We start from the raw sequence: 24,267 nt of genomic DNA on the forward strand, positions 1-24,267 counted from the left end.
AAATTAAATGTATTATAGTCGTCATTATTATTATTATTATTATTATTATTATATATATATATATATATATTGAATTGCCTGTGAGGGTGACAAAAATAAGATGTTATTTACTGCTTTTTCTCGTGTTGGAATAATGTTAAATATTTAACTGCAAGGTAGTAATGTGTGTTTGATACCTTAATTTGTTTGCATTAAATCATACTGGGAAGTTTGCTGAAATTGATTGGATGGCCCTACCTTGAACAGACGGCAGAGCAGAGCCTTGAGCCTTGACTGCGAAGCCTTGTGCCTTGACGCTGGAGCCTGAGTGTAGACGGCGAAGCCTTGAGCCTAGACGGCGGCCGCTTGAGCCTTGACGCCGGGAGCTTTGCCTTCATGGCTCCGCCGAGCCTGCTCGGCGGAGCAGCTCCACCAATCCGACAGGTTCCGCCGAGCATCAGGCTCGGCGGAGCGGCACCGCCGATCCGACAGTACCCGCGAGCGTCCGACGAGCGGCTCTGCTGATCCGACAGGTTCTGCCGAGCGTTAGCCTCGGCGGAGCAGCACCGCCGATCCGACAGTCTCCTGAGACTGTCGGCTCGGTGGAGCTTGTCGGCATTGGCGGAGCCTGTCGGCATCGGAGGAGCCTGTCGGCATCGGCGGAGTTTGTCGGATTCGGCGGAGTTTGTTGGCATTGGCAGAGGCCTGTCGGTTCAGTGGAGCTTGTGTGCCAGGCGGAGCTTGTGGCTCAGCGGAGCTTGTCGGCATGCCTGTCGGACTAGACGGCGGAGCGGAGCCCGTCGAGCCTGTCTGCACTTGACGGCGGAGCGGGGCAGGGTGGGGCGGAGCGAGATGGGGCGGGGCGGAGCCTGTCGGCAGTTGACGGCGGAGCGAGCCTTGACTTGACGGCGAATGGTTTACACATGTGCTGTGTTGTGCTTTTTAGAGTGTATATTGCTCTTCTAATTGTGATATGTAGAAGTGCTTGACGTGTTAAAACCTGGCCACAGCTCACAAATATATATATATATATATATATATATATATATATGTAGCCAGGCGAAGTGGGGGTAGGAAGGTTTTTGTACTGTCACTTTAAGAACCGTGAAGCGTGAGCTACGCGAGAGGACTGAGTTCACGCGACATGTGTAAATAAAGAGCGGGAATCAGAGGCTGCTGAGGACTGAGCTGATTAGAAATACCTGAACTACGGGTCAGCATAAGTTACGAATAAATGCAGAATCACCTTGAAATTGGGGTTAACTGTTTGTTGTTAACTGGTGTTAAGTTGTACGCATCTGGTGTTGAGTTGTGTACATCTGCCTCGTTTAGAGGGGAGACGGAAGCTGCCGTCAGTTCCATGGGTGTGGATCAGAGCGCACAGGTCGATTGCTGATGAGGGAGTGAGGGAGTGATAAATTGTGTTCCTGTGTAAATGAATGTTATCTGCATATCTTGGAGAGTTGAACAGCATGGCCCAGATGCCGAGGTTCTTTGTTTCTGTTTGGCAGGAGGAAGCCACTACTGTTGTGTTTTATATGTAGCTATATGTATATCGTAACCTTAAATTCAGTAAAAAGCAATGGTTTAGGTTTGCTGTAAATTGTAAAGTGCCTTAAAATCTGACTAATTAACGCTGTACTCTGTGAGTGCAGTCGGGGGGAAATAAAAGACCTGTTATGTAAATACACTTAATCAGAGCGTTATGTGCTAATTAGCGGAGTTGCGAGTTACAGGTTGTGAAGGGTTTAAAACTCCAGGCGGGGCGCTCTAGCACTCGCCTGTACAAAGGAATGAGAAAACTGTAATTCTGAAGGACACGCTTGGGCAACTATACACTGATATCAAATCTTGGAGTAAACTGCCAGCTGAGAACAGTACGTACCACAGCTTGAGATAGCAAAACGTAGACGTCACACTTTGGAGCCTGTTAGGCTAGGCTTTGACAACATACACACACACTGAAGACGCATCGAAGGAGGATCCCGGACGAGAGCCAGTGTGAGCGGATATGCTCAGTGCTCCAACCAGGCCGTCGCTCTGCTAAAATCGATCCCGCCTGCAACTTGACTTTGACCAATGGCTCCTCTAAGGAGAACCTACAAAACTTACCGCGCTGCCGTGTCCAAGCGCCTTTTCACGTTGCTCTCACTCGGAGAGGAACTGTTAGGACCGTGCACGTTTAACTGCTCGGCTAATATCTCTGTGATAAATAAAACTATTGCTTGAATCTAAGTAAACGCCTCGAACTCAATTTGTTAACTTGTCTACACGACAGACCCACATAAAATCTAAATGTATCTGAGTGTTTGGTCTCATCCTTTTAATTAGGCCACATATATACAGAGGGGACGAGTCAGGGTGCAGGACCCTGGTAAATAACATTCTTGTCTACGGAGAAGAGAACCACCTCATCCTCAACACAGACAAAACCAAAGAAATAATAGACTTCAGGAAGAATCCTCCCCCTCTACAGCCTCTTATCATCAAGGGGACCGAGGTGGAGAGGACCGACGGCTACAGATTCTTCTGAGCCGTCGCCCTCTCACCCAGGCCTACAGAGGACTGGTAGAGAGCACCCTCACCACAGGCATCACTGTCTGGTATGGCATGATGACTTCCAGCGCTATCGATTCTGCCGACACGGAATCATTTATTTACAAGACCTTCTCAAGCCATACATTTAACACCACACGCCGCATATGAAGGCAAATCACTGTCAAAATCCGAGAGCGCAAATGAGATCCATGCGCGCGCGAAAATCAAACAGCCGCGAGCGTATTTTACTTTGACGAGCACTTTTATATCACTCCGCGAGCAAAATTCACTCTCGTGCGAGTGAAAGTCGCTCGCGAAGTTTAAACCTGTTCGCTCGCGAAACTTTAATCTGCTTGCTCGCGAGTCTTTTTCTTGCTCGCTCGTGAGTAGTTTTTCTTTTTGACAGTAAGTGGGCGGACCCAGTCTCACTTTTATCTCTACATATAATTGGTTAAATTCCTCGTCTTTGGATAAACCGAGATTGTTTGAGCGCGGATCAGCCTTTGAGGACCCGAGATAGCCTGACATCAATCATCGGGTTAATTTAAGCTGGATGATAGGACATTTGATTGACTTAGTTGAACCACGTACGAGGAACGGGGCCCAAGCCAGAAGGGGGCGATAGCGGAGCAGCTGATGTCACCACTCTAACCTCCAGCTGTTCTGCTTTAGGCAAACATTTCACACTTAAGTCCTTATAAGCCTCACAAATGTGCCTTCTGATACAAAATTGATAACTTAAAACAGATATTTAGTCCTTTTGCACGTTTAGGAAATACAACTTAGCTCCAAACACTAAGCGAGCCCTAAAGCTCTCTCATTCATTGTAATGTTATTTAGTTATTTCACATCTGAAAGTCTGTGACACATTCCCCTGCACCTCAGACAACAGTATGTTGGTTGATATATCTTCTCCTAAAGACATCTAACCAACATGTTTCATTACAACGGCTTACTGACACTATACTCATCTCTACATTTCAGGTTCTTTGGACTTTAGTTGGTGTTAATGAAAGAGGACACAGACAAGACTGAACTCAAAATACTTAAAATCGAACAAAGTGTTTATTCATAACAGGAGTATTCTGACGCAGCAGATCAATACGAGCTCGGACCTCATGAAAACTATCTGTGACAGCAAAGAAAAAGGCGCTCCCCAAGGGGGAGTCACAATGATTTATATGTTCTTAAGGGCATTTTGTGATTGGTTGACTATTGGTGGAGGCGGCTCTTGGTTTAAACTTTCTGAGGGCCTCATTGGTGCACAGGATGTCCGTCCCCACCGGCACACGGATAGCCAGCCGCTCCAGCGATGAGTCAGATCAGTGTGTGTGTGTGTGTGTGTGTGTTTGAGAGTTCATTCTAAAGCCAAGGTCGCTTAACTACTTCTTAGTCGAAACTGTTATTTTGTACCAGGCAGTGGCAAGACCGGGGAGTACCTGGTTCCTGTTTTGTATTAGATAATGAGGGGGCCCTGCGCAGGTGGAATACACTGCCTCACTCTGTGACTTTACACTTAGAGACATATTATGATTACTGCACATAGCATATGGTTGAAGCTAAACTAAATGTGTTTACGAATATATAGCAGTGTTTACAAATATATAGCAGTGTGTGTTTACAAATATATAACATATTTATTTAAGCTTATTCTTAATGTTTACATTGGCCAAGACTATATTTAAAGGCAGTTTAAGATTTTATTGTCATGAACACTTGTATACTAAAAGAAGAAAAGTTCTAAACAAGTTAACAAAAAGAAACATGTTTAATAAAAATAATTTGATGTAGATTAGTTCAGTAGACACATCATATGTTCTACAATAAGAACATTTCATATCATTATGCCTTCAACACAGAAGCAGATCCACTCTGCTCAGTTTCTGGAGATTCTCCACGTGAAGTTGCTTTGCTTAAATAGCTAGCTACTCGACTGATAAGTTAACTTGCTAAACACTGGCTATGCACTAGCCTAGACAGCATGCTAGCGTCATTAGCATATTAGCATCGATCACTCGCATGTTAGCATCGATCGCTAGCTTGATATTATAACCATCACCATGTATATACAATAGGCTATGTAGCCAGACCCAGACATACATTATACATCAAGCTAGTTGACATCTGTCACACTCAGATACAATATTTAACTTGACAGACAATCCGTTGAACTTGAAGATCTGAAGACTGAACTTGTGAACTGTTTTTTGTTTCGTGGAGAATGTATTTTGAGTATTTTAAATACAAAATTACTCCACTCTAAAGTATTTTGTTACAAATTACGTTAGATTTTTAATCGGCCCTATCAAATACAAATTACAAAATACTCAAAAGTAATTGAAATACGTATTTCAATTACAAGTAATAGAAATACTGTCCATCTCTGAATACACCAAATCATTTTAATTTGTCTTTCTTTCTTTCTTTTTAATGTTTTGGAAGACACTGGTGTAAAAAGTGTAACCACTTAAAATACACCCGATACCTTATTAGCTTAATTCTACAATACACCTAATCTTTTAAAGTTGCCTTTCTTTCTTTCCATCCTGGAGCCACAGGAATATATATGGCTGTGCAGAGTGGTAGGAAACAACATTACTTTTGTTAACAAGGGCATGAAATAAATCTCTCTCTCTCTCTGGATCTTAAACCCCTTTGGCCTAACATGATTTCTATAGTTCAGCTTTACACACGTTGCTTTCTGTCTAATCGGCATTTCACTTAATTTTCTAGCCAGTGATCTGGATGCATTGCTTGAAAAAAACGATCATGGTCCTCTGGGGGACAGTTTACCAAGATGCTTGTCAGTATCAAGGGGACACCTCCCATTAGACATTGGAAAAAGACCTGAAGGGCCGTGCTACTCGCTGGCCCGATCACTCCTGCCATAAAGAGTGTAGACTGAGAAGACTGACACTGATGCTATTGGACTTTGCTCAATACTCTTTGTTAAGTCAGTTGTCCTGATATTGTCTATCTTGATTTTTACATATAGATTATTCATATTATTTCATGAATATTGCAGCAATTCCAGCTGTTGGATTGATTTGAGATTTGGAAAGAGACCGACAAGAACATAACAGGGTGCCATCGCACAATAAGGCAATTCCAATCACTTACATTTGTTGGACCATGTACAGACTGAAGTACAGCTGTGAACAGGTCTAGTGTAACTTTTGGTTTCGAGGAGAGAGCTCATATTATGGTACATTAGACGTGTGTATGTCATCCCTCTTTGCGGCAAAACATTCAAAAGCCAACAGGAGGGATCATTTTTCAGAAAGGCTTTACTGATATACCGTATAGTCTAAATCAAGCCTTTGTGTCCAGCACTATAGGTGAGAGACATAAATATTGTAAAACCAACCACCATCTCTGTCAGTTATGTGAATGATGCTACTTTCACTATGAGGACTCTGTGTCCTGGACGTGAACCGTTGTCTCATTCTCCGCTCGTTTACTTATACTGCACCACAGGAGAAAATTGAATATCCCTCCTCCTTGGTGAGATTGGTGCAGTCTCCTCTGACAAACTGCCCTGCTAAATGTGGTGAATCAGCAGTAGAGGCGGTTGAGGGATGGCTTCAGCTATCCAAAGTTAAACATCTAAACACCTGCAAATCCCTATAAGACATTGGTTAAGCAGATAAGTGCTGTATGTTAACACTTCTCCCATTACTTCTGTTGATAAAGACTAATGAGCTGAACTTGTCGACACAATGCACAGTGCACTCTTCTGCGAAGCAAAGCTTAAGAGGGATCAGATCTTGCAGTTGTGCATTTACATCTTATAATGAGGTTCGAGTTCAAGACGAAAAAGAAGACACGTGGAGCCTTCATGCTGTCCAGTTCCTCAGCTCTGGTGTTCATAAAGAAATAATAAAGGCTGTAAATGGTGGGAGATGATTTGCTCGTGCTGTCCGTGATGAAATGAGGAGACAAGGCAGGGTTTTAATTAAGTTTTCATCTAGTGCAGATGGAGGACAGAAGAGAAGGATAAATCACAAAGGACAACAGCAATCTTCCTCTGTATTAGTGCGTACACAGGCACACTGTGACAAAGTGCCTGTCAGCTGCTCAATCATAAAACAGGGCTGAAAAGACAACCAGGAGTCAACCAAAGACATTTGTTTTGGTGTGTTCTGACCCTTGACAGGCTTGGCACTGGCCTTTGTGACATCCCTGAAGATATGCTCTGCCAAGAATATTCTTTATACACTCCGCATAAAATATATGAAACATAAGCACTGAGGTCTACAATCCATTTCTCAATTGTCTGTCTCCGCCCCTTCATTTGCATATCCTCTTCATGAGTGAAATGGATGTAACACTGTGGGTGCAGTCAATATTCAACAACAATTATGACAATGTTTTCCAATGCAAACAAACATATGCATAGTGTATTTTAAGTTTAATTTATGAAAAAAAAAGATTTAAGAGGACATATTCTGGTATAATAAATACATGTAAGCGTTCGAACTCAACCTCTCAGTGGCAGTGAATTGTGGGAAGATGCAACATGTTTAGTGGAGTGGGTTAATTGCTTTTGTCAGTATATTATACGACTGCTATCTTCCATAATATGGCATCCTAACAGTAGACACATGAAGATGCAACATGAAGATTACACCCCAAGAAGAAGAATGTAATACTAATTGATTTAACCTGCAAGTGAAAAGTCAACTTGGCTAAAACACGTCAGTAACATTTACTGTAAATGATGTGAGGTGGCAAGGTGGAAGTGCTGTAAAAGATTGATAGTTAACAGAGATAGTCTGGTGTTGGATTTCTTTTTTTTAATCAATAAGTGATCTATCTTACTAAGCTTATTACTTTCAGACCTTGTAATGTCTTGTATTGCTCACGACTGATATGTTTTTCCTTATTTCTGCAGCCCATTGAACCGGCCAATCTTCAGATTTGGAAGTAGGCTGTAATATTATAATTTTAACAGTGAATTAAATAATATCCCTTCTTAATTACTGAAACATTTGTAACCAACATTAAATGAATTATTATGATCACTGCATGGATGCACGAGACCAGAAGTGCACATAAAGAGGCAGCCACTATATTTCTCACTCACGCACTCATTTATACAGATCCATACATAACAAAAAGAAAGAAAGACAACGTGGCCACAATGTGCGTTCGACACATTTAGCCTTGTTGATTTAACACCACCACCTATGCTTCTGCTGCCCCCCCCCCCCCCCCCCCCCACACACACACACACCAAAAAAAAAAATGTATTACAGTGCTTTCTAGAGTGGAACCTTGACCTTTCAAGAGGAACAATTGCATTTACAAAGTCCCTGAACTACTGCACACCCAGTGAGTTCAGGTAGATTGTCAGAGTTTATTGCACATAGTTGCAATATTCTACGCAGTAAATTGAAGAATTTGCTTTTCTCTGCTCAATCCCCTGAATGTCAGGGGTTTGACAGGTCTGAGCGATAACATGTGACTAAATTAGACCCTACCACCGAATTTACCAGTAATGTTTGTGTGAGTTGCCTGCGTCCTCCACTGTGGGGGAGGGCCAAAAAAAAAGATGTACCCTGTTGTAAAGTTAGAATTCATGATAGCATAAGTAGAGGCGACAGCACAGCACTGTTCTGGGCCAGTTAGCTACTCCCAAATCTTTCCTGATAACAGATTCATTCACAAAGAGAATGACTTGTTTGCTTTTAAGGGTTGGTGTGCTCCCTGAAACCCATACAATCTGTCTAATTTAATTAAAGGACACCTGCTTGGTATTGAACCTGTCTGGCTCCTGAAACCTGAAAGTCAAAATATGTCCAGGTTTTAATAAGAGTTAGTGATCAAAGAGTAGTTTTTCGACAAACGTGCAAATAATCGAAACACTTTTACCAGTTGTTCAACCATCAAAATGATGTCAACATTTACATACGTACATATGAACAGAAGAGATATTCATATAGCCTGAAACATTAACCACCAGGTAGTGGAGAGCAGGACCAACAACATCATATTTTCATGAGCTAACCCTACTAACCCTAAACCTAATTGTTTGAAACTTGAGCCAACGCTACCTCCTAGTGGGCACCAGATACTACTACAGACATGATTTGATACACTGTTAATGGTTTCTTGTGGGGAAAGATACAGAGTGTATGTGGACTCTTATTCCTGTGAGCGTAGTAGATCCTTTTTTGTGTGAATAAGGCGGTGGGAAAATGACAGTTGGCCTGAACAGCCATGTAATTCCATATTTAAGGTCAATATTTATTGTATTCTATGATCATTAAGATATAATATGCCTATTTTACAAGAATCTCCAATAATTTCCATAGTTAGATAAAACAGAAGAGCACACACGACAGATTCTGAATAAGATTAGTAATGGCCTTTTAGTAACAAAAGAAGAACATACGCGTATTATACTGACACAGCATATGGCTAGGCTCACTCAAGTAGGCTACTAATGAGTTAACTTTGGATTTGCATATCAAACCTGCTTTTTTCTCCCTCCTAGCAAGATCGTTTTTTACTAGATGGCCATCATTGGCCTCATTGAACCATGATATATATATCATGATATATATGATATGATATATATCATGTCTATATTTATATATGTATATAAACATGTATGGCCTTCAAATATATGAAGTATAATTAAATTAATATTATTCTTTGTAATAACCTGTTATTTCCAGTTAACCTATTGTTAACAAGATGATGCAGGCACATGTATTGTGACCATAGATTAAAATGAGTTGGAATCATAGCCATGTTCATTATGTGCTGAACTGAAAATAAATAATCAAGAATGGTGTGTAGACTGTGTACACCTAAATGTTCAATTGCTCAAATTGCCAATGCCCCATTTAAATAGCAAAAGACTATATTTGTGTACATTTATGTGAGTAAACACAAAATTGAAAATGATGATAGTCTGATTGTATTAAAGATGTATGTGGAGTTGTAATATCACGTATATCCAACTTGTGATGGACACTGCATCAAAGATCATTTTCATGGAAACATATCCAAATAATTTCAGCCATATTTGTGGTACCAAAGCAAAAAAGATGCACTGGAAACTCTATCAAAGTTATGTGCACCAGTTGTAACTTAAGTACGTATAGCCTGATGCAGGACATGATTTGTTTTCACTCACAAAAAAAATAAAATCACATTGAAGCCACTGTCCTGCTTTAATGACTGACTAAATCATCCACTGTTGTGAACTTTCCTTTATTTTCTTACCCTCAAATATACTGAGGACGCGCTGTATGCTGGGATTCTGCGGGAACGGGGAGGTTGCAGAACGCCATCTTTAAACCCCACAAGAGGCCAGCTACAGTTGCACACCGGGATGAAAAACACTATCCGTACAGCAGGATTTAAGCTCAGATCGTGGAGATAGTATGATTGAACCCCGGTTAAATTAATAATAAGTAACTGTCCGGGGATACCGTGAAGAGCTGGTCACGGGACACCGCGAATACCTTGAACTGTATGTTATCCTAGTCAGACAACAACAATAGACGGAAAGACAACAACAACGGACTAGCTTGCTAACTCGCTCGCTAGCATCTTGCCAAGCGCTGCGCTGTTATCAAATGCTAACTGAAGGCTAGCTACCGTTAGCAACTTAATCAGCAAATCGCTTACATTTGTCCGGACACTTGTAATAGCTGGTACTGGGTGTCCAGCTACATCTACTGGGGGCAGTCTGTCATTTCTTTGCCACATTTTAAGAATTTTTGTCCAGAAATCTGCGTTGTGGCTTTAGCTAACGTTAGCTAAAAGCTAAGTCCCGACTTCTCCCCCTCCCCAGCGGCCCAGCCGGAGATGCGTGGAAGATGTCGGTGTCGGGTCTGAAGGCCGAACTGAAGTTTTTGGAGTCCATTTTTGATCCAAACCACGAACGCTTCAGGATCATTGACTGGAAGCCTGACGAACTGAGCTGCCAGTTTAATGTAACTGGAGAAAAGCTGTTAATTATCCACTGTAATATAACGGTAAGGGGGACAGGAACGCAAATGCCGGGATTTATACACTTCCCTTGTTGGTCGTTAGCGAGCTAAAGTTAGCTGGTTAACTTGCTAGTCAGGTAGCAGGCTACCCATACGACTGAACAATCTGATGCTATGTCGCACAGGATTTCCGTAGTTTCATAAGTGTCAGTGGGAACTACGCAGTCTCAATAGAGGGGTTTGTTGGTCTAAAAATACGACGTATAATAAGCAACCTTAGCTGTTAGCTAACGCTGCACTCTGAATGCTAATGTCGCTAAATCAAATGTTACGCTATTTACTGATTCTATGTTTAGCCCTGCGACACGCAGGTGAATATAGGTCAACTGTTTTGATGTAACGGTCCCGTTTTTTTTTGCTGTATTCTACTGTCTTTAGGAATCTTATCCATCTACGCCGCCAATATGGTTTGTGGACTCTGATGACCCGAGCTTGGCGCAAGTTTTGGAGAGGTTGGAAGATGTGAGAAAAGGCAGCACCCTGGTTAGTTATCCGAACTCATTTTTTCCACTATGTGTCACTGAGGAGAATTTGACGAATTTTGCCCACTTAGTGAGGATCTGCTGCTGGCAAGTTTAGTTCACATAATGAAGGTTAACGCAAAGTGTTGACCAGGGCTGCCACTCAGCAGGAGTGTTTCCTTTGCATTCTTTTTTTACGTAATGCCAGCCTGCTGTGTTGAGCTTCATCACAGGGAGGTGGACCGTGATTAGTTCAAATAATCACTAAATTCACTTAGTACTGGCTTTTTATATTTGTATTCTAGATTACATTTCATAAAGTACTTTTCCTTTAACATTTGTTTGCGTCATTCTTGCAATATTTTTGCTCACTGATTTCATTAAAGAGTGTGTTCGCTGATGCAGGTTAGGGTTTTTCCTCATTTTAGTGATGTATTTACAAGATGCTCACAACTTGGATCTTATGTCAAATTTCTTATGGGCTCTCAAGCACAAACAAACAGCATGCATACTTGTATGACTTTGTACTTGGAGAACAAGTTGAACGTGTCTTAACAGACATGTTTTAAGCACACAAAATGACTTGACATTCAATCATTGGGACAACTTTTAAGGTGAACATGTAGCTGTGACACACAGATTATTATGTAATCCTTTATGTGTGGTGACATCCTCAGTTTAGTTAGCCTACTTATTCATGGTGCTCTGTTTTGTAGGACACAAAATATGCTTTTTATAGAAGTGCTGTCAGGTTTTTTTTAAAGATGTTTTTGTTTGCAGTTTGCACCATCATTTCCTCTACAATAATATATAAATCATTGTTCATGTTGTGTATTGGGTAAAGGACAAACCTTCCTGTGGATAGATAAGATCAATCTAGTTTCAAACTGGTGCACAGATGTTTCAGTGGCACCCTACTTTTGAATTGCACCAAATTTGCATAGGCAGATCACAGTAGCTGATGACACCTTAATGACTATGTCGCCTGTTTCTTCTGTATGAGTACACACTGTGTCAGTGTTATTATGTGTAAATCCTTACTTTGACGTCATGTGAGAGTAATTGGCCCAAACTTTATCGCTACACTTAAACATTGCAAGATTTGACTTCATTATTCCACAGTTTAAGGTTGAATGCCCTGAAACACACTGCTTGGTGAATAATGTAATCATCTCATATCTTCTGTTTCGTACAATCACAAATTGCTAGTTTTGCATTGAAGATCCTGTGATCACAAAAAAAATATATATATATATTATATATATATTTTATTGATGCCCACTCACATAATCTATATAATCTACTCCTATAATATATATATGATAAGTAATTATCTGAAGTGAGGGTCTTGGGACAGATGTCCTTATATATGATGTATGCTCAGCAGATTTTGATTTCTGATGATGGGCTTTATACATTTTAATCAACAATTGTTTAACGCCTGCAGTCACATGTCTGCCACGTGGCATTGCTGCGTAGCTGTTTGTCTAACTCTTCATCCCCTCCTGTTTGTGCTTTTGTGTTTCCTAGCTTTTGCAGCAGTTGAAGAAACTCATTTGTGATCTCTGTCGGCTGTACAACCTTCCCCAACATCCAGATGTGGAGATGCTGGACCAGCCCCTGCCAGCAGGTCCTGTGGGACAAGACCGAAAGGCAAGGCTAAATACCTCCGCATGGCATATAATGGCACAGCCAGGACATGGCCAGTATTTGATCACTTTTAAGGAATAAGACATGCTCATTTAAATAAGGATAATTTTAATTATGCACATCCAAACAACTTTTGCTCAGTACTGAAATGGCCGCCTACATTACAGAGGGCCTCTGTGATTTGTGTGAAGGTGCTCTGTTAGCTGGTCAATAGGCTCTTCCTGTGGTGATGGTCAGCAGAAGGTGGTTTTCATGAGGTCAGCTCATGAGGCTCCTTCAGATGACTTTATTCAGCTTGACTCAATGCCTTGTTTGTGTGTGTGTGTGTGTGTGTGTGTGTGTGTGTGTGTGTTTGTATAGCATGGGACAGAGGAGGTCACATCTGAAGAAGAGGAGGAGGAAGAGATGGGAGAGGTACGTTATCATCGTCTAAACACTCAATGTATTGCTCTTAGAAGGTTGTACGAGATGCTCGGTAATGAAACACTTGTAATTTCCTCCCGTCTTTGTCACACATGAATTGAAAGAGGAATGTTTAAGCTGTCAGCAAAGCATATTGTTTAATAAAGATGACCATGTTTTTGAATGGTCTGTCTGTCCTTATCCTCCACCAATACATACACATGATTATTGTCTTTAGGTTTGATGTGATTATGATCTAGTCACCCTGGTTATTCACGAGCTGATGTCAATGTTGGCTTCGTTACAGTGTTATTCTAGTGAACGAGGACGTTTAAGCACATCTTCTGGCTTTGATTCCTGGACTCTTTTCATATTGCATGTTTTGCTGGAGAGCCAGAAAGTATTTACACTGTCTAAAATAACAAATATTATACGACAGGACATAGAGGATCTGGACCACTATGAAATGAAAGAGGAGGAGCCTGTGGACGGGAAGAAATCCGAGGACGATGGCATCGAGAAGGAGAATTTAGCCATCCTGGAGAAAATCCGAAAGAACCAGAGGCAGGACCACTTGAATGTAAGTCTTTATTCAGTAAAGTACATATATTTTAGGGTGCTGAGACCCTTGTCGTTGATAACACCTTTCTGAAATATATCTTAACTATGGAGCTAATGTTGTTTTGAATTTGGCAGGGCGCTGTGTCTGGCTCCGTGCAGGCCTCCGACCGCCTGATGAAGGAGCTCAGAGAGATCTACAGGTCTCAGAGTTACAAGACAGGTATGCACTCAGCACAGTGGTCTGCTCTTTAAACTATTGCCTCAGAATGGACTTACAGTGGTATGAGAATGGAGCTACATGTTCAAATACATGTTATGCTTTGAGATTAAATCATTGTAGTTTTTACTAAACTCTTGTATAATCAATTTCTTTTGCAGGCATCTATTCGGTCGAGCTTGTCAACGACAGCCTGTATGAATGGCACGTCAAACTAAGGACGTAAGTAACCGCGGGATCTTGTGTCACGTATTATTTATCTCCACGTCAGCATAAACGCAGACTGATGTCATAATTTATTGACCAACAGGGTGGATCCAGATAGCCCCTTGCACAGCGATTTACAGGTCCTAAAGGAAAAGGAAGGAATGGATTACATTTTACTAAACTTCTCATATAAAGTGAGTAAACTTGACTCTACATTTAAAAAAATAATATATATATATATATATTAGTGCTGTGCGATATGACCAAAAATGTATATCACGGTATTTTGCATAACTTTGGTGGTACCACGGTATATCACGGTATTCTTTTCAAACTCGTACACCTGTGCGGAAGAGAAACACTTTTATTTCAATGTTTTCGCAGCACTCGTATAGGAATGAGGTCTTTTCAGCAATTTCAATTGTTAAAATCGACCAGAGATATTTGACTTTCACACATAGATTATCATGAGATCTGCTCTATGATGTCTTTCCTTGTTTCTCCTCCCTGTGTCACGGTGTGGGTACATCTCACTAGAGTAAGGAAACGTTTCAGAATACCCTTATTTGATTGGCTAAACTGCATCACGTGACGTGATTTACAACGCATTGGTCGGCGTTTTTCCTGCACCTAAGCGCCTTAACAAGTGCCGTAAATGCTGGAAAGGAGCGTGAATGAGTGCGCTGCATAAGGCAAAGGCCCGCAACCCACTGAAAACGGGTCCGCAGCGACCCACCAGTTGAGAATCTCTGGTCTGCAGGATCGTGACGAGCGGTGAACAGCTGTTCGTGTGGCGTCTCTTCCGCTTTCCTTCAGCTACATTCCCCTGGGTCCTAAGTCTCTCCCGTTACAGCGTCTTATCACCCTCTATGTACCAACGTACATCTATTACAAATGCCACACATATTAAACGTAATCAGCGTTGCATATGTGTCAAACTCTGTCGGTGCATCTCTGGTCTATCTATGTTCATCCTGCATCAATCTGTTCTGTTCTTTAATGTAACGTTGTGCACGTGATGAGCCTCTCCCAGCTGTTAGCAGACTGTTGTGCTAGCAGGCGAGTGAGCTGTACCCAGCATGCAGTTCGGCAGTGAAATTATATAAATGTACAATTATTAGTGTTACAAATTGTTTCTGTGTCACAAACTGTTGTGTCGTGGTGTTTTGCCCTGTGAAATAGCGTTAGTTGTGGGTTATTCATTGTTGTGTTATAAAGTTAGAACCATCATCAAGGGTCCCTCTCAATACAGTTAATATGCCACCTACTGAAGATTGACAGTTGTTGATAGACTGTGCTCTAGTATGAAGGTATATGAAAAATTCATATCGTACGGGAAATTAATGCCGGTATACCGCCCAGCACTAATATATATATATATATACACCATTTTGGAGTCTTTGAAGTCTGTAAACTGAGCGTTTCTGCTGGCCCTGCTTTGCAGGATAATTTCCCCTTTGATCCACCTTTCGTCCGAGTGGTTTCGCCTGTGCTTTCTGGAGGGTGAGTTCATTTAGCTGGTACACTTTTTCACAGTTTTTTCCCTCTTGGAAGAGGACTTAATTATGTTGTTCTGATTTTGTTGTTCTGTGTTTGCTTAGTTATGTTCTTGGAGGAGGTGCCCTGTGCATGGAACTTCTCACCAAACAGGTACGTCAAGTGTATTCTTTTTAAAGAAGTAAAAGAATGTGAATTTGCACGACATAATATTCAATATATTTGTGTCTGTTTTTCTTCAAAACTAATTTTATTGACATTGGGTTTTGTGATTGCAGGGTTGGAGCAGTGCCTATTCCATTGAGTCTGTCATCATGCAGATCAATGCCACTTTAGTCAAAGGAAAAGCCAGAGTGCAGTTTGGAGCCAATAAAGTAAGTGAGGAAGCAGCTTTCTTATTAAGTTGGGTGACGTCCTGTGATGATGTTGAGCTCACATAATGAATGATGGCGACCGAGGCCGGGTTCCCTGCTTTTTCCCCTGCAGCGTGAACATCTCCTCTTTATGCAGCCAAAGCTGTTGATATGCTTTGTCTTTTTGTGCCGTCATGTTCTGTTAATGTTAATTAGTACCAAAGAAACATTTCATGTCTCAGAAGCTCAGAATTAGTTGTTGTTTCTCACTTTTGTGTTTGGCTTTGATATTTTCTCAATCTATTTAACTATTTAAATGCGGGGATATGAGCAACCAAGATTCAGTTTATTAGTCAAACATGCACGTTTTGTTCTTCACATTTTAGTTTTTGCAATGTGTCAATGTAAGAGTTACTTTGATTAGCTGACAAGTGAGAAGATTTGCACCGGATGCAATTTTCTTGGCAGATTCCAGTTATACAAAAACTAAATAATAATAATTTAGGCTGTTAATGCATAATTTTAGCATTATAATGAACACATGGAGCTTTATTTTATCAGAGAGCAATCTGTGTTTTTGAGCACTAACGGTTTTAACAAGTCTTGTCTTGACAGATCAACATATGTTATGTTCAACTGTTTCAACCAGGGTTAAGCACTTCATCTGATACCATCTGAAAAGGGGGACAGGAGCTTATTTAAAAGCTTTAAAGGTACTATAGGGTCACCATAGAATTGCTAGAGTCTTGCATATTGTCTCCACAGTGAAAGCAGCTCGTACACAGAGCAGCTTCAGTCATCCCCTTGTGTCCACGTACACACAGGAGATGTTCACGCAGTGTATTGAGTGTAGCTCCCCCGCGTTTTGGCAGGACTCAAAGCCTGCTCCCATAAAATGGAAGAAAATCGACTTAAAGCATTAAAAACATGCTTCGGTATGCTGTTTAGCACATACAGCGCAAGTGAGACACCAGCTATTGTGTGGCCTATGTAGCCGGCTGTATTGATTAAAATAGAAGCCTATTGGTTTCAGACGCAAGTGAGAAGGACAACGTAACACGTTGGATATAAAAATACATATACCAGTGAGGCGAGTTATTTTTGTTTGCCTAAGGAAACTAACTATGACCGAAGATAGTCGGTAACTAGAACTCGTGTGCAAAGGATGAATTTAGACTGTTGCTTTGATCCATTGATTGATGTGCTGTACTTCTGCTAGCGTTAGCGCCCCAGGTTTTATAAAGGTACATCTCCCTCCAACCGCTCCAGGTAACAAGTATCACTGTTCCACAACGTACAACCACGACTACCTCACAATCCAGAAAACCTGCCTGGGATTAAAGAACATCTCCAACGATTGCATAACTGGGCCCTGTTGCTGTCTATGGAATGGGCCCAATGGTTGTCGGACCCTAGTCAGAACTAGCTGATGCTAAGATGTGATTGGCCAGTCTGTATTTGAGAGGCGGGACTTAGCGAAGAGTCAATTCTGTGCAGGGCCAGGTCTTATGTGAATGCGTGTGTGTTAACCTGCACCGTACACTGGGGGTTTGCTCTTGAATTTGGATACAGTTGGATAAGCTTTTTATTTTTATTTTTTATACTTGTTTTCTGATCTGTATATTCTGTTCGTCATAAACCCAGTGCACACTCTTAAGGTTAATTTCATTTTCATCTTTTACTACAGAACCAGTACAATCTTGCCCGAGCACAGCAGTCCTACAAATCCCTGGTTCAGATCCATGAAAAGAACGGTGAGTGTTTGTGTCTCCGGTTACTGAAACCAAACCTCTGCAATGCATCAAAGCTGAGGGAAAGTATTGCTTGTACTGTTGTGTAATTACAAAACATGGACGACATTCATGGAGTCCACATTATTACACTCTATTTGTAAAGTAGTTAGCAGGAAATAGATAAGAGTAATACACACTATCAGTACAACATGCTTGTGATTCAACAGCATTCAGATTCATACTTAAGCAATAACCATGTTACTCGGGCTGTTACTGACAAAACCACTTCATATCTCACATTTACCATTATTTACATGTGAGCCACCAAAGACACCCGCAATCTCTTGCATGGTTTTTATTACAGCGGATTAAATACTTAAGAGTATAAATGTTAGGTGTGCTGCTAGAAATGGACTTCCAAAACAGATGTAAAGACCATGAGATTAATACTTTTGTACATGATTCTTGACAAATAATAAGAAAACAATGATTAAAGAAAAGTAAACCAACTTGATTATTCAGATGTTTTGTTAGATTATGGTGTTTTCAGGAGTGTAAACCATTCAAAGAAAAGAGTCTGAAAGCAAGACTATTCGTTATATGTGTATTTTAAATATTACTGCTAAGAACTAAACTGCATAATGAGCGATACGAACTTCAACAACTGGTATTATTTAGTGCTGGTAGTATTTAAATGCATAATTCCTAAGCTTCTATAAAGCTGATTACTATAAATCGATAAGTAACTGATATACAAAGTGTAGGTTGTTGCTTATACAGTATGTCAGGAAAGTAGTTATAGTACATAGGTTACACACATTATGGAAGATGACAAATGCCCTAAAATATTTGTCTTAGCAAGTTATATAATTAATTGTAATAGTTGCTGTTTCCCAATGTCATTCAAAGTGTCTTGTTCAGGTCCTATGATGAATGTTGTCGCATTGTTTCATAGACTCATTAGCATGCAGATACACGCTAATGAGGCTGAATATGATGCACATGCAAAAAGCCTCTGCATGTGACCCTGATACTACTGGTGGTGGAGACCTGAGGACTGTAGATTGTTTTTATGTTATATGTATATTCATTCTTTGTTGTTCCCCCCCCCCCCCCTCAGGCTGGTACACACCCCCGAAGGAAGACGGCTAAAACAGACTCCTGCCTTTCCTGCACTGGGACCACATGTCTTCGATTTATTATTTTTTCCTCGCGACCAATATTATTTTTTTTTTTATCCTGCGAACCATTTGGCTCTCTTACATGAGAGTTTGAACTCCAAACCAAATTCCTCATTCAGTACCCACCCAGACACTAGCACATAAACACACACACACACACACACACACACACCTGAAATCTACATCCAAGCTCATCAGCTACTCGCAATAGTGTCCTCTCCTCAATATTTATCTCTGTACATCTGTTGTCTGATACAATCTTAATTTCTCCATAGCGACATTCATCCCATACTCCAGGAACACGAAGGACTAAATAATCGCACACTCACCCTTTTTTTGTTTTTTGCCGTTGAGCATGCCACGGTTACTCGCTGTGCTGTGGGCTGAACGGTGCAGCGTGACACGGCCTCTCTGGCCACAGACTGGATCCCTGATGTGACGCAGTGGTGGCTGGGAGGCGACATTTAAATGCTGGTGGTGGAAGAACCACTATCCTTTCTCTCATGGACGTCCTCTGTAATATTGTGCTCATGTATTATCTTTGCAATGCCGAGATCCCTCCTCTGGAATAACATGCTTCCGGGTCGAGCTTGCTTTCAAACCTCTTTTTCTTTTAAAGCTTGAAGCCCTGAGGCGGGGGAGGAAGATAACGAGACTTTTGCAGCCTAGGTGGGACAGCACATAATGAAGAACTTGCTGAGCTCCAAAGTTGGAGACCACTGTCGTCCTCGTCGTCGTCGTCATCATCATCATCATCATCATCATCATCATTATCATTATCATCATCATCATCATCATCATCATCATCATCACAACCAGCAACTGGACAACTCCCCGCACGAGAGGTTTGGCGTGTTGGCAACCCAAGAAACACGACCAGGCGAAGCGGCGGCGTGTTTCGGTTTGGATCACACTGTAATGTAGTTGATTTTAACTTCACGTGTAAACATGTAAATTTGTATTTCTGCAAAAGGATTTAATTGTTTATAATGTAACCTTGTCTGGGTCTTTGACTGGGCAAAGACCGTATTACTATATACACCCTTGACTATTAACAGCAGGGGCACTGCAACTTCTCAAGACCCATTTAGAATAAGAAAACGTTGCTTCATGGATACTCTTGCAGAAGGAAACAAAAGTACAACGTGATCTTATGTAAGCTTAATGACTACTGCGGTTTTGTTCTTTTTTTTTTGTTCTTTTTCTTTAGATATTGATTTGTAATCCTCATGTTATTGGCAACATCGACAGTATCATCCCCCTTTTTTTTGACAGCACCTCTTAGACGCAGCTGTTTCTGGCATTCCAGAGGGTTGGCTTTTCATATCGTTTCACTCAAACCGGATGAACCTCAGTAAGGCTATGCAGTGAGGAGACAGTTTTTTGGGAGTTTTGTTGTACTGAGGAAAATGAGTCTTATCAGCGTAGTCGCCTGCTTAGTCCCTGTAGCTCGTTCACATCCTGAGCACTTTGCCAATTCTGCAGTTGTAACAGTCTGGAGGGCAGAAAAAAAAAGTGACCTTTTTTTACCTTCTGACTTTTCCTTGACCTCGTGGCTGGTTTTAAAATGCAGCCCGAGTTTCAAATTCACAGCAATAGTCTCGACCGTCTACCTTCTGGCTTCACACCTGGGAAGATCGACTGGAGTCTGTTCCGTTTCCAGACTATTTGTGTAGGTTTGATAAATAGTTGTTCCGATTTGCCACAGGAGGGACCCGGCTCTTCCCGTTACCACCTCTCTGGTTACTATTCATAACCACTCTCAGCGCTGCTGTACCCCTCGGCGTGCTGGGTCTTTGATGTAATGTGAATAATATGCAGAAAACTGTGTGGAGCATTCCAATTAATGCAGTTACACGTTTGTTGTGGGTGTTCTATTGTGTGGTTACTTGCATTGTTTTAAGTATATTGTCCTGAAAACCAGCATAGAAAGCTTAGTTATGCTAATTCATACAGTCATTCCTCGTTTTGTTTTTTAGGTTGATTTAGAATTTCCTCAGCGATGCTGACCTCAGTCACAACGCCAATATTTTCAAAAAACGGTACAGATGGGTAAAAAAAAAAAAATCATACAGCCTGTTCATATTCAGCACACGTCTGACGTTTGTTTAGACTTGCAGGATGTCCATAGCAAGTGTCGCCCTCCTTTCTTCTTTCACCTCAAGCAAAAACCCCGACATGACGGAATCATTGGCATGGTTGTTAGCTGTTGTGATGCCATTGGTAATGTACTGATCACTTCATTCTGGTCGCCATGTCGAGCCCACCCCTGCATTCTCTGGAGAAGCAAACTCAGGAATACATACCGCACACTCGACTTTGCTAAGGATTGCTTCAGAATATCGTCATAAAGTGCAAGATTGAACGTGTCAATCGTTTTTCTTTTTTTTCCCGGCCATTTTAATAAGATGCATCTGTTTTACCAAAAGGCATTGCAGTATGGTTTGCTGTCAAATTCTGAATACTTGTGAGGTTAAAAAAAAAATCAGATGTGGAGCAAGAGTTTTGCTCCACACCCTCGGATGAACCTGCACTTGATGAGGGGTTCAGAACACATCTACCCCGTCTCTTTGATAGTGCTGTATTTTGCATGTCAATATATCAATGGGTGTTTTACACCAAGCTACTGAAGACAAGAGTGGTCGGGTAGGGTGATAAAAAGACTAGATGTATCGGTTGTTCATTAATTGTTTACTTGTGGTTCCCTACATCAGTGCACTGGGTAGTTTCTCCCTGCGTGCCGCTTATTTAACCAGGTCAGAGTCTATGAGAGACGCATGGACTTAACGAGACATCCTACCTGCTTGGATTCCCTTTAAAGATGCCAGGATTCCCAACAAAAGTAGCAGTTCAGATTTGTGTGCCATCAGAACAATAGTAAACCCACATCTTTACCCTGACATTTGGAATAATGGTGTACTCAAGACTGTTGTGCACCGAAAAAAACTAGCTTCTCTCACACCAACTCCTGTTGTCTGACTAACAAAAAACCCTTCTCTGCATTGGCGAGCGACGTATTGGTCTGAGGTCTGACTTGGCCTGATCCTGGGTTCTTTACCTTGCTTCATTAACTGCAGTGGCCGGGTTATAAAGTTATGCACTGTTAGCATGCTTTGGTTTGGTTTCATTTTTTTCCATTGCAAGGGTGATTTTGACCATGTAAAGTAATTTGTAAACTTGCATCAAGTTTATAAATAAAGAATTTTATGAAATATCACTTTATTCTGTTCTGATGAAGTGTTTATCGGTAGGAAATGTAAAACTTATTTGTTTCCTGGAAGAGTAATCCATCCACAATCTCCATGCCATTTCAATGAAAATGTATCACCAACAAATAGCAACAAATAAAAGCATTGATTAGCTAACTTGTTTTGGCACTAGAACTCAAAAAAAGAGGTCAAACTGCATCTCTGGTTACAGTGAAATGCACCTCATACATGCATTACATCACCCACCAACCTACAGTGAATTCCCAGAGCACTTTAACTTAGCTGCAGGTTCCACTTGGATCCTGGTTTTATGTGTTTCTTGTACTTTCCAGTAGATGGTGTTCTTTGCCAAAAGATTCGGGTGTCTGTTTTTCTCCAGAGCTGCTGTCAACATCCAGAGAGACAACCACCCTCATCTCTCATTGCCCCAGGAACCTCTGACATACATTACTGTAGCTCGTGTGTGTGTGTGTTTAAAGGCCTCTGCTGCTCAAAGTATACTAGCCACTGACTTACTATTTACAACCAAAACATTGCAACTCAGGTATGACGATTTAATTCAATTCACTTTAGTGAGTACACAGCAAAGCGGGTGTGATTTGTGTCCCTTTATGTTGCAGCATGGCTCCATCAACATAATATATTCACAGGAAATACAGAACATGGCCACATTATACGCCACGTGATATCTACTTCAAACATCTGACAACAATAACTAGTGCAGTTTGCCAAGAAGGCAGTGGATGGAGTAAACCGTGGGTTGCAGTGGATAAAGATCTGATTCTGAATCAGTTTGTCTTGGTGGTGCATTGATTTAGAAGGAATAGGCTGGAACAGGTGGTGTGCTGGGTGGGCGGGATGAACAGATTGTATACTATAATAGATTTCCTTTTTTCATTTCTCCCCACTTACTCATTGTTATTTTGGCTTTCCACTTTCTCTCTCTCTTTCTGTGTGTGTGTGTGCTACAAATCACCACTAGATGGTAATGGAGCACTCTGGCAACGGTCAAGAACTCAGCTCGTTACATCCGTCAGCAGTTGGCGCGCCGTTATTGCACTCATTCCTGCTCTTACCAGCTCTGTGGCTCATTTCCTTCAAGGTTGAATGAATAAAGGTCATCTTTTTCAGTGAGCAGACAGCTATCGATGGGACACAGTCGGATGCAGACAGCTCATATTCTACATGAGTGTGTTTGAGTCCGATATTGTCGTGGTGGGTTGGCGAGCGCTGCATAGATGTCAGGTTTGTGATAAATAGCTTAATCAACCTCCATCAGTTCTTATGAGAAGGAGGGCCGCAATAGATAACAGGGTGACCTATTGAGTCTGTGGTCGATAGTTATGGATTTTAGAAATCACTCAAACCAAGAAGTGCAGTTTTTGAAGAAATCAGGAGCATAATTCAAACCAAAGGGGCAGACTGTAGTAAAGAGGGGGCAAGGAGAGAGATAAGTGGATCTCTGCAGTTCGCCAACGAAAGGTTAATTGCCTATTATTGTAGCACTTTTTAAATTTTTGTTGTGGTGTTGGTTTGGCTGCATGGCTGGCGTCTTGGCTGGAGAGGAGCACGCCTCATTATCCAGCTTCAGCCAATCTGTTTGTCCAGCCTGTCGCTCGTCTTGGACACAACACTGTGAGGAGGCCGTCAAGGCTCCGGGCCCCTGAGGAAGAAGGCTGTGCATCTCTGTGATTAAGTTGCCGGTTCCCAAACTGAGAAAGCAAGAAATAGCTGACTTCTCTTCCTTCACCCTGGGCCACAGCGCAGCACATGGTGCGGCCACATTCAGAACCAGCTGGAGTTGATTGATAGCCTGCGGCTTAACGGCTGCATCCATCAGAGCCTGACTCGCACTGCTTTTCCACCCCAAAGCAAACATACTCAAAAGTAAACCCAGAGAGAAGCTGCAAGGATTTTAGCCGTTTGCCTTGCTTCATCCCTCTCCACCGACCAATGAGGTCAGATGCCATATTACGGATGAATGAGCTAATACATCACTGACATTAGTCGCTTTTAATTTGCTGCATACAATATGGATTTCATTCACACAGATTCCTGTCCATCAACTCATTTTGCGGCCATTTTGAAGAAATTGTTGTACAGATTAGGGCAATACGGTTGTTCACTTTCATGCTTAGAGTTAGATGAGAAGGCTGATGCCACTCGCATATCTATTTGTTAAATATACAGTCAGCAGCCACTTTGCTTAGCTTAGCTTAGCATACTGACTGGAAATAGGGGGAGCCAGCTAGCTCTGTCCAAAGGTAACA

At 41.5% G+C, this 24,267-nt stretch overlaps 1 protein-coding gene across 1 annotated transcript; it reads left to right on the plus strand.

Annotated features, from left to right (window-relative positions):
• Positions 1-9,841: 9,841 nt before the first annotated feature.
• Positions 9,842-22,166, plus strand: LOC306697429 (ubiquitin-conjugating enzyme E2 Q2-like). The gene is made up of 13 exons (XM_079161327.1): positions 9,842-10,511; positions 10,905-11,009; positions 12,518-12,640; positions 12,998-13,051; positions 13,479-13,619; positions 13,736-13,820; positions 13,979-14,039; positions 14,128-14,218; positions 15,469-15,527; positions 15,626-15,674; positions 15,800-15,895; positions 17,562-17,628; positions 18,728-22,166. The coding sequence occupies exons 1-13, from the start codon at positions 10,353-10,355 to the stop codon at positions 18,757-18,759; spliced, it is 1,122 nt and encodes a 373-aa protein (XP_079017453.1). The 5' UTR covers positions 9,842-10,352; the 3' UTR covers positions 18,760-22,166.
• The last annotated feature ends 2,101 nt before the right edge of the window (positions 22,167-24,267 follow it).

The sequence above is a fragment of the Pholis gunnellus genome (assembly GCF_910591455.1).
Source record: "Pholis gunnellus genome assembly, chromosome: 1".
NCBI lineage: Eukaryota > Metazoa > Chordata > Actinopteri > Perciformes > Pholidae > Pholis > Pholis gunnellus.

Coding starts and splice junctions, on each gene's coding strand:
- LOC306697429 (XM_079161327.1), top strand. CDS start 10,353: ATGTCGGTGTCGGGTCTGAAGGCCGAACTGAAGTTTTTGGAGTCCATT. Junction 15,896..17,561: donor TGCAGTTTGGAGCCAATAAA/GTAAGTGAGGAA, acceptor CTTTTACTACAG/AACCAGTACAATCTTGCCCG. Junction 17,629..18,727: donor TCAGATCCATGAAAAGAACG/GTGAGTGTTTGT, acceptor CCCCCCCCTCAG/GCTGGTACACACCCCCGAAG.